Source organism: Homalodisca vitripennis, chromosome 5, assembly GCF_021130785.1.
Source record: "Homalodisca vitripennis isolate AUS2020 chromosome 5, UT_GWSS_2.1, whole genome shotgun sequence".
NCBI classification, from domain to species: Eukaryota; Metazoa; Arthropoda; class Insecta; order Hemiptera; family Cicadellidae; genus Homalodisca; species Homalodisca vitripennis.
This window is the reverse complement of record NC_060211.1, coordinates 152,367,125-152,377,500: the sequence shown is the minus strand read 5'-3', so window position 1 is coordinate 152,377,500 and position 10,376 is coordinate 152,367,125. Positions and strand designations below refer to the sequence as shown.

General features: G+C 32.7%; 1 protein-coding gene across 1 annotated transcript; it reads right to left on the bottom strand.

Annotated features, from left to right (window-relative positions):
• Positions 1-5,365: 5,365 nt before the first annotated feature.
• Positions 5,366-10,161, bottom strand: LOC124363669 (E3 ubiquitin-protein ligase RNF181-like; the record flags this gene model as incomplete). Its single annotated transcript, XM_046818928.1, has 3 exons — positions 5,366-5,641; positions 5,764-5,873; positions 10,131-10,161. Coding segments are annotated over 3 exons (276 nt in total), but the record flags the coding sequence as incomplete, so codon positions are not given.
• Between the last annotated feature and the right edge of the window lie 215 nt (positions 10,162-10,376).

Sequence of the window (10,376 nt, the reverse complement as noted above, 5' to 3'; positions counted from 1 at the left end):
GAGCCACAATATAGACTACATTACTGTTTTACATTCAAAATTGATAATCTATATTTATATAAAATAATATAATGAAAAGAAGATTCTTCATAAAACTAAAAATAAATAAATAAAATAAAATTTACAAGGAAATTAACAGAAATTCACCCATCACCATTCATACAAAGCCATCGTCCTATCCCGTATGCCACAATATCATCAACCCGATGAGGAAAGAAAGGTGAATAATCAATCAACAGTAAAAATTTACACACTGCCAGTGGAGCTTACAAACGTAAACGTAAAAACAGCTAAAGACGATGCTCATTTGAAATCTCTACAAAATAAATGTCTAGTTGTAGTGTTACTGCCGTTACTGAAACTTCAGATTCAGAGAGGATACTCAATACTACCACGGTTTTAGTAGAGGTAGAAGAAAAAAAGCCTGATTTTCATTTAATTAATCCACATTTTTTGGAAATTTAACCAACGATCTAAAGAATAATGTCTTCGATAAGATACAAAATCTGGTCCAACATTTGTCAAAAACATCGGACTGTGTCTTATCCAATCATAGCGTCCACAATATCCACATAATACATATGCCAGCAAAACTGTGTTATTTACTCGTTTACAAAATGGAGAACTAAGAAAAAGAGAATGGTTAATGTATTCAAACACTAAAAGCTGTTTTTATTGTGTCACATGCAAGCTTTTCCACAGGTACCCCTGAAAATGCATTTGTTAAACGTTATACTGATTAGCAAAATATTTATAGCTTTTCACAACGTGAGGAAAGGTCTTAGCATAAGATTAACACAAAGTCTTACATTATGAGAAAGAAGTATTTGTCAAAATCTATTCTACTTTTCACCAACAGATTTAAAGAAAGAACTATTGTCACAAGGTTTTAACTAGAGTTGTTCATGTAATTAAGTTTCTTGGTGCTCGTGGATTAAGCTTTTTGAATCTCTGAAAACAAGGTCTTTGGATCTTTAGCTAATAGCAGTTTTTTTTTGAGATTATCAAGTTGATATTTGATATGATGACTTTTTAAAAAGCCATATACAAAATCATATCAGTCCTGGTCAGGAAAGACAAGTTATTTAACAAAAATAACATGTAATGAAGTTATTGAAATAATGTATAAGAATTTTTCAACAATTGTTGAAGAGTTGTGTAAGTGGCATATTCGGGACTGTGAACTCATAACCCTCTGGCATATTATCTTCTGTGTTCGGCACACTCCTTGAATCTGGTGGGCACACTCACAGCTAACTGCTGTCTTCAAATGGTTATGTTTATGCAAAGTCATATGTTTATTTTAGCGCATCAATCTCGAGATGGTCAGTGACCGAGACTATGATAAAAGAAAATAACATCAAGAAAAAACAATTACCTAAGAGACCATATAACAAGATGGGCTGCCAAATGGTATCAAGAGCTTTACTGCTTCATTAATGGGAGTTTCATAAAGCTTTTACAAAAATCTCTAAAAAGTCACAGGAAAAGCCAAAATTCACGTTTACAAAAAATAGGTAATAAATTCTCTGGAAGAATAGAAACCTTGCAGCAATCAAAACTATGCAAAACATTAATACTGACCTTAGAGTTATTTGCAATTTATACAGATCCCTGAAAGAATGTACAAGGCTTACGAGAAAGGTTTGATCATTATGAGATAAAGGGCATGGAGTTTTGTAAATGTAAGGCTAACACCTATGATCTACTCTAAAAGGACAAAAAGGGAAAAAACTTTTCATGATGAATCAAGAAATAATAATATGGCCAGACTCACCGGGAGACAGGACATGATATTTAATGCATTTTATGTCATAAAAAACATTTATAGTGAGCTAGATAACAGGTCAAAAATTTATTTCTAGCACAATGAAGTCTTTGGTGTCTTATACGAACTGTTGACAAACAAAGAAATTTGGAATAGAGCTTCCATTTTATACAAGTATCCTGCTGACCTTGCCTAGGATCGTGGAGAACTTGTTCATTTTATAGAATTTGTAGAGCTACCTAATCTAAACATAAAAGAGCATAATTTGCCTAGTGAATTCTTGAAACTCGATAAGCAACTGACAACTCTTTCCCCTAACATTGATGTAGCTTTAAGAATTTTTCATTCATGATGTCAACGAATGCCTCTAGTGAAAGTACCTTCAGTATTTTAAGAGTTAAAAACTACCTCCACAATTGCCAGATTGTTAAGCCTGACTATTTTAAAAATCAATGCAGAAATTACCATCTGCTATCACCTTTGATATTAAGGAAATTTTACCAAAGAAAACAAGTAAAGTTCGTGTATCAACATTACATTAATTTCTTTGCTATTGACTGGTAATTTTGAATGATTATTAATAATGATTTATTTTCTTATAATTAATAAAAATGTGTTTTATATGAATTAAGAATAGTAATATTTTTGTCACCTTAAGGTAGAAAGATTTTCACAAAGCTCATAAACAAGTTTTTGTGAAGGGGGGGGGAGGGGGTGCAAATTTTTGGACCTATGGGCCAAAGAAAGTTAAATCCACCAGTGAGTGTTTCAGTTAGAGACAAGACATGCAGCTGCTCTGTATCTCTAACTCAGATAACCACTGTATGGCCACCGGCTCTTCCTAAAATGCCCTTTTGTGACTTATGCCAAGGTTAGAATATACTAGATTTCGGAGTTCCGATTCTCTGATATCACAAGACCCATCTAATTGCTTCACTTCATTCAATAGAAATAGTGCCAAGCCTCAAAATTGTTAATATTTTTTCTTTTGAAATTACTAGAACAAGGGAAACAACACCTTTAAGACATAAAACATAAACAGGTAATTAACTATACAATAATATAGTTTGTGTCAGACAACTAATAACAGATGATTAACATGCTTATATCAATCAGCTGTGATAAATACAAGAGAAGTATATGTCTGACCGAATGGATAGTGCAATGTAGCAACTGGTGGTTGGGAATAGCACTCTGGCCTGTATAGACAATATCTCTTATTAACAATATCATTAAGATATGTTACATATCAAATATCAAACATCATATTGTGGTGTAGTCAAAGTGCATCGTTTCATGAGAGAGAACTCATCTAGCGTGTAGAAAGCTTGATCTTGTAGCCAACACAGTAGTTTTCTTCATGGCTTCTGTGTCTTGGAAATATTCTTCCAGATATAGTGGCAGTTTTATGAACAATTTCAATCCACAAATGTTTTCAAATAAAGCTGTTCTGTGGACTGGTAGTGTATAATCTCCAGCCTGTCTGGTAAAGTAGCTATGCAGATTCCTCTGTTTTAAATGGTCTTTGGTTACAGAATAGTTACCAGAATGTAAATTGATGTTACTGTCAGTATTTTGCAGTCTTTGAAGATGTTCCTGCAGCTCTCTCTACGTTCTGATTCTGGCATTATTCTTACTGATCTTTTTGCACTACTAGGCCTCTTATGAAGATTACTTCTAACTCCAAAAGTTATTCCTTAGCATAGGTGGCTTTTGAATAATGCATGGTATGCAATTCTTGTGACCTCTTGAGTGCTGGTTGCCTTTTTTCTTTTTAATGCAAACAATGCTGAGTTAAGATTACAACTTGCTTATATTAACCAGAATACTATATTTATTTCAAGCAAAAAAATGCTCTAAAAATATTTATACCACTGCAACGTTTTGATTGTTTAACACTGAGAAGCCCTTGCTATGAAGCTATGTACCTCTGTTCCAAGGGAATTTCAGAGTTTCTATGTTATTGCTCCATAATACTAGATCCGCTGAGTTGTTTCACCTTCTGACTTTAGGACTCCACTCAGCAACATGGCTGTACTAGCAGCCATCTTGATTTTAGCCCTATAAATACAATATTAACTTCGAACACTCTTTTTAACTTTATCTGTAAATCATACTATATATAATTTTAAACATATGATCAATACACATTCAAAAGCTTTAAAGATTTCTCAATATTTGTATTGATTATTAGGATAAAAAAATGAAAAAAGTTTGGATGTGTATTAAATTATATTTTCAAAATGAGATATCTCCAATAATTCTACAACCAAAAAAGTAAAGGTGTAAAGTGTTTGAAATGTAACAATGTTGTTATGGAGTAAATTGCAAGTAGTTTCTTTGCAGCCAGCTCTTAAAACTCACTATCATAATTTACACTACCCAGAATATAGAACTTATTACCAGCTAAACCAATGTAACATTATACTTCTTCAGCTTCAACTGAAACTGCCTACATTTGAATCCATTGAGGTCAGTGAGGAAAGCTGTATTTTATATAAAAGTACACAATTATCATGAGAAAACTATCACTGTATGCTATTTGGGCAAAACTTGTTTTCAGGTTTCTAAACTACATTTATTAATGCTATAAAGGTTATCCATTTTAAATGGTAACCATTGGTAACTAATATATATATATATATATATATATATATATATATATATATATATATATATATATATATATATATATATATATATACTCACTTACTTTTTTAGTGGCAGATAAAATATTTAGGAATCCTGAATTCCTAAATTTCTTCAGGATTTTATATTTTCATCTAATTTTGGATATAAAACAACATTACAAAACATTTTTATTCTAGGAAGTTTTCTTTTTAACTCACTGAAGGAACTACACCCTACTAAAGTAAAAAATGGCATGTTTACATATCACATCATTACTGGCTCTGGAAAAATTCAAATCAACTTCTTTTCATATCTTTGATAATAATTCTTTTCAATACAAAGTTTTCTTCAGATTTTTCATAGGAATAGACAAAACTTGATGTGTGCAGAAAAAAGTGTATAGACTCAATGTGCAACTAATCTGCAGAAAGTAACCAAATCCATGACGTTTTCTTTACACATCTTTATGGACGAAGTTCTAGGAAGATGCTGGTTATTTAGATGACCAATATAATAATAGAAGACCACTGATGGGAAGATATTAAACTTTTTACTACCCACCAAACTTGAACTATTTACCACATGTATGTAGTATGTATTTATATTTATATACTGTTATGTTATATTGTGTATATGTATAACCCGTCTGATATAAGGACTTTGTCATTACAATATATTTGTGGGACGACAATGAATATTCTTGATTCTTTGCACACCAATAGAATTGTAAGTCATGTAATAAGTCTTTTAATCATTTATTTAAATTGACTAATTTACTCAGTCTGAGGTCTTCAATAAATGCTGTTTAACTTATAAGTCTTCTAAATAATAAAATCAGGAAAGTTTGTAAAGCAACACAACTTCTCACTATTAATTAAAAATATGTTTTAAACGTATTGTTTTATATTGTACACATTTCTTTGCTTCATTTTTAATACCTGTTTCATTTTTAGTGGTTTAGCTGGGTTACAAACAGTACAACAAATTTTTTTGTAATAAAACATGTAATATACAACAACACATACAAGTAACAAATTGCACGAGAAACAAGAATATATTTCATAATGATGTTCTCAAATACTGTGATGAGAACAGTGTGGTCCTATGTTACGAAAACATGGAGTCATGCAACATCTCGATCTCCTTCTCACGTTGGGCGGCACGCAACTTCCGTTTCTTACTCTCCTCATACTCAGGATCATCGGTTGGCAGCTCATGACGGCATAGAGGACAGGAGTTTGTCTGAGGTCAAAGTCGGAAGTCATTTTTTGGGAAAAGTCCAAAGTTTTTTACCAGGACATAATATCTCACAATTAAAAGATGTGGTTAATGAATATTTGTCTGAGTAACAATATATTACGCACCTTCTCCAGCCATGGTAGAATACATGGGGGGTGGAATGTGTGTTTACAAGGCATTTGTTTGACTCTCTCGTTAACTTCCCAGGGCTTCAGACAGATTGTGCATTCACCTTCTATAGACATAAGAAGACAGAGGTTAACCAATTAATTCATGCAATAACAAACTCTCATGCACAACATCATTAGCAAATGCAAGACCAACTCTAAGAATTTTTTAGGATTGTCACTTACAAACTTAGTGTTTCACGACATTACACTTTACTTTATACTCAATGAAATAAAATGCTTCTCCAAGCTATAAAGCATAAAAATATGCTCTGCTCTCTCATGTGTTCACGCCTTGCACCTTATTTTTAATCAGTAGTACTTATTGAGCTCTAAATATTCCTATGTAAAAACCTGTACAATGTTCAAGGAAAGAGCAACACTTACTTTCTAATTCCAGTACTACCTTTATTTAATATCGGTAAATAACAATCACAGATGTGTACGAGATCCCATACGAACATACCTAAGAGTGTGCTATTCATGTAACAACAACTACAATAATCTCTGATAGAGAAGATTAACATAATAAGTACACTTAATAACAAAGATACACTGTTTGCAGTGAATACAAACAACGTGAAATAATGTCTTTCTTGAAGACGTTATTGTATAAAAGACAAAAGAGGGACATATATCCTTGCCATTTTCTGGTTCCAGAGAGATTTTAATCTGTGGTGCCCAAAAGAACAGAGTATGGGACAGGAAAGTGGGGCGGGATTCCGAGACAGGCAACAATAGCCGAGCAGGTCACTGGTATCAGCTAAGTAGACAACAATACAGCAACATTGTGGTGGTAAGGCTTCTGGTTACCGGTAATTGAATAGGATAAGGGGAGGAGGTTTGGTTAAGGAGCAAGATCATGCTTGATTGTCGTTGCATGTCTGTTCTTCTGAGCAAATGTTTTGTGTAGCGCTGAGGACATCAATTTGTGTTGGCGAAGTACTTTTGTGGCATCTATTTTGATATGATATTAATTTTACTAAATTAGGGGAGTGAAGGAATTTTGGATATGGGATAAATTTTAATTAGACAATTGGGAGGGTTAATCGGAATTATTATTTTTGTTCATGTAGGTAACAGTTGACATTTCATTAATATTCAATCATACAATTGAAATGTCCTAGATATAAATAAGGCTATTTATAATATATTTATATTATAGTATATTATTATATGTTTACTATTATATGTTTATTATTATTATTATTAAAATAATATGAGTAATTAACCCAAGCTGGGAGATATTTGTTGTGGTGTAAACCAAGTGACTCTGGGTTTGGTAATTTGGTCTTATGTCTAGTATTAAAATACTTTCTCTATCACGTTGTGGTGTCAATTTATTATTATATCTTAAGATAAATAAAAGAAAAGGTGGTTGAGAAAATAAATAAATTCTTGTTTACAATCTGTATTACAAACTTTTAATGAACTATAATTATTAATTTCTTTTACAATTCTTTTATTAACAATTCTCAGGGTTTTTTTTTTTAAATATAATGAATGCTCTATTAAATACAATTGTTCTGCTCTTATCTAGGGGTAGGTTCTTTCACCTGACAAAGACAATTTAAAAGAAAAGACAGCCATATATTAAATTATTTATCATGACAGTTATTGTTTGGAAGATTAAAATATTGAAATAAAAAAATTGATATTAATTGTAAGTAAAAAAAATATTATGACAGAGAATTGATATTAAAGTATTTTATGAGCTTTAAAGGAAATTTAGTACAATTTTAAGTTCATTTAATTGGGTTTGGACAATGATCTTTGAAAGAAAGGTTTATATTGGAATATAAATTAAATCTCTGACCAGTTTTCTCCTTTATTGAGCGATTGGATAGCTGGGTTGTGATGAAGGGTATCCTTGACGAATGTCTAGAAGACGGGCTCCATCCTGGTGGGTAGTTTGGTGAAATGATGAGAGTGAAGATCTGGATGTTCTATGTGCTGAAGTTCTTGAAGTTCTATTTGAAATACTTCTCTTGATGCTGGATGTCAGTTCTGGCAGATGAAGCGACGAATATGAGAGTGAAAAAATACCAAGTATAATACACTGCTTGGTGTCAATTATGATAAGTTCAATGTTCTCACTCAACTAATTCCCTTTGTCAAGTATAAAAGGAATATTCTCGAAGCTCAGGTGAGTGTACTGTGTAATTTGATATTTTACTGGTTAAATTGAAGGTTTTTATGATAAATTAAAAAAAAAATGTAGTAGTCAGTACACGGAGATCTGTCTTGTCTCAAGACCTCGAGGAGACTGGTTAAAGATGCTAACAAGATGGTTTGGGTCTGTGTGAAGCTGTTTAGATCACTGCTGGCCAATCAGAGTGGTCAGTTAACAATGGCGAACTGAGGAATTTTTCTTATTGGTCAGAGTGAGGAAGAAGGGTTTTGGGTTTGAGAATTTGATTTAAATGTTCCTTTATTGCTCTTATAATTAAAAATAATGATTTAGAAATATATCGGATTATATTAAAAGAAACGATCTTTAGGTATTCGGACAAGTTTTTTTTTTTTAATATATAAGCATTGTTTGGTAATAGTTAATGGCTTCTCCTGTTGTACAAGTGCTTAAATATACTTATGCTAAGGTTCTAAATACACCCAGCAGGGATCACTTCTGGCTGGTTTATACCTACCAGTTGAACCCACCACTGGGCACAGCAAAAACCGATGTGCCACTTCAATCTGGGCAACCTTATGGATGTCCAGTAGCGGCACATCACTAACCGCAAATGTTGAGATTCTGGGATTCATGGGCAATTCGATAGGTCTAGCCTACTGTGGAGGATGGCTGTTGGAGTTGGTGGGGTTTGTTCCCTTACCTCAGAGGCTCTTGTTAACCTCAACAAGGGTGTGCCACCCCCTGCCTACTTTGACTGGAGAGGCTGGTTCACAGCTGGCCTCCCTTCTTCCGGGATGACTTTGAGATGTAGTGCCCTAATTCTTCCTCATGGATCTCGATAGGAGGCGGCCCCTACTCCCTAACCTTACCCATCCTGAATATCCTATCACTCCGGAAGCAGCGCAAAGGTCCTTACAGGACTAAGTGCAATTTATAAGCTTCTTGTCCTAAGAGAACAAAAAAAAAAAAAAAAAAAAAAAAAGGTTCTAAATTATTATATTGTGGGTGTGGGCATTATTAAATTCGTATTCCTTACAAAAATCTACTATAGAAAAGTATAATTTGTTTTGTTCTTAAATCTAGAGATTATTAAATATATTATATGAGAAGTCTTATTTTAATGCATGGGCAAGTGTTTGATTTGAAAGAACATCGATTTTGTCGGTAGGATGTTACTTGAGATAGGTCAGTGGTCACTGTCCAAGATGGCTGCTATTATTACACCAAACCTCCACTGTCGATTGCTCCCTTTTAGGTTATCCCGAGCATTGAAAGAAATTATATTCAAAAATCCTTTCGTAGATGATTTTTATGATCTTGGGTGGTAGTTATCTATATACTGGGTCCTTTTCGCTATTAAATGTACTATTATTCTGGTATTGACAAATATTGTTAAACTAGGCTCTAAATTATGTTTGTTTATAATTAACTACAGGATAATGGTATTTAATATCTAATAAGTGATTTTTTAACATATTTTGGTGATGTTCAGAGCTATATTACATAATATTATAAGAAACTAAATAAATCGAATCTATTTGTCATTGTGTCAGGTCTAGGGTTAAAATTCAATTATGGTTAGGCCATGTTGAAATTGGATAGACTAGTTAATATTATAATTATTTTTGAATCTTCTTATTTAGGTACATGTTTTCTTATAATTAATATTGTTTTGGAATGTGTTTGCATGAAATGATGATATTATGTTGTGTCTTAACTAATAGTGGTCTTAGGCCTATATTATGTAACATGAAAATCTGAATTAAACTTAAAATTAACCTATGAAATTAGAAATAACTGAGAACAAATCTTAAAACTAAACAAAATCTTACATTTAACAACTTATAAATAAACTTGGTTAGTCTTTCATTTAAAAAAATGTAATACTAGTCTAAGCAATGCCACCTATCATGGCATAATAAATCAATATTATTTAATATTGCAACAGCGCAAATTCTGATTTTAACTTGGCCATCTACCAACTAAATTATAATAAAATGATCACAAGTATAAACATAGCAATTAATAATAAAATTATAAGTAGTCAAATAAATCATCAAACTCAAATACAAACTCAATGTTATCAAATACTGCTCAAATAACTGCCTAATATAAAATATTGTTTTGTAATTACCAAATTATTTCAATAAATCTATAACATTAAGAACTTTTAAGAGTTTATATCAACAACCTCCTCTTGTTACGGTGACATCAGGTGGTGGGGGGGGGGGGGGGTGGGGGGGGGGGGGGGTGGGGGGGGGGGGGGGTGGGGGGGGGGGGGGGTGGGGGGGGGGGGGGGTGGGGGGGGGGGGGGGTAAAAAATCAATCACAAAAATGTTAATATTTGTACAACTCCTGGACAACAACAAGCAAATTTCCTCGCTTGAATCCTGAAAAGTAAACAAATACGCTGTCTTAATATTAAACATTCCTATTT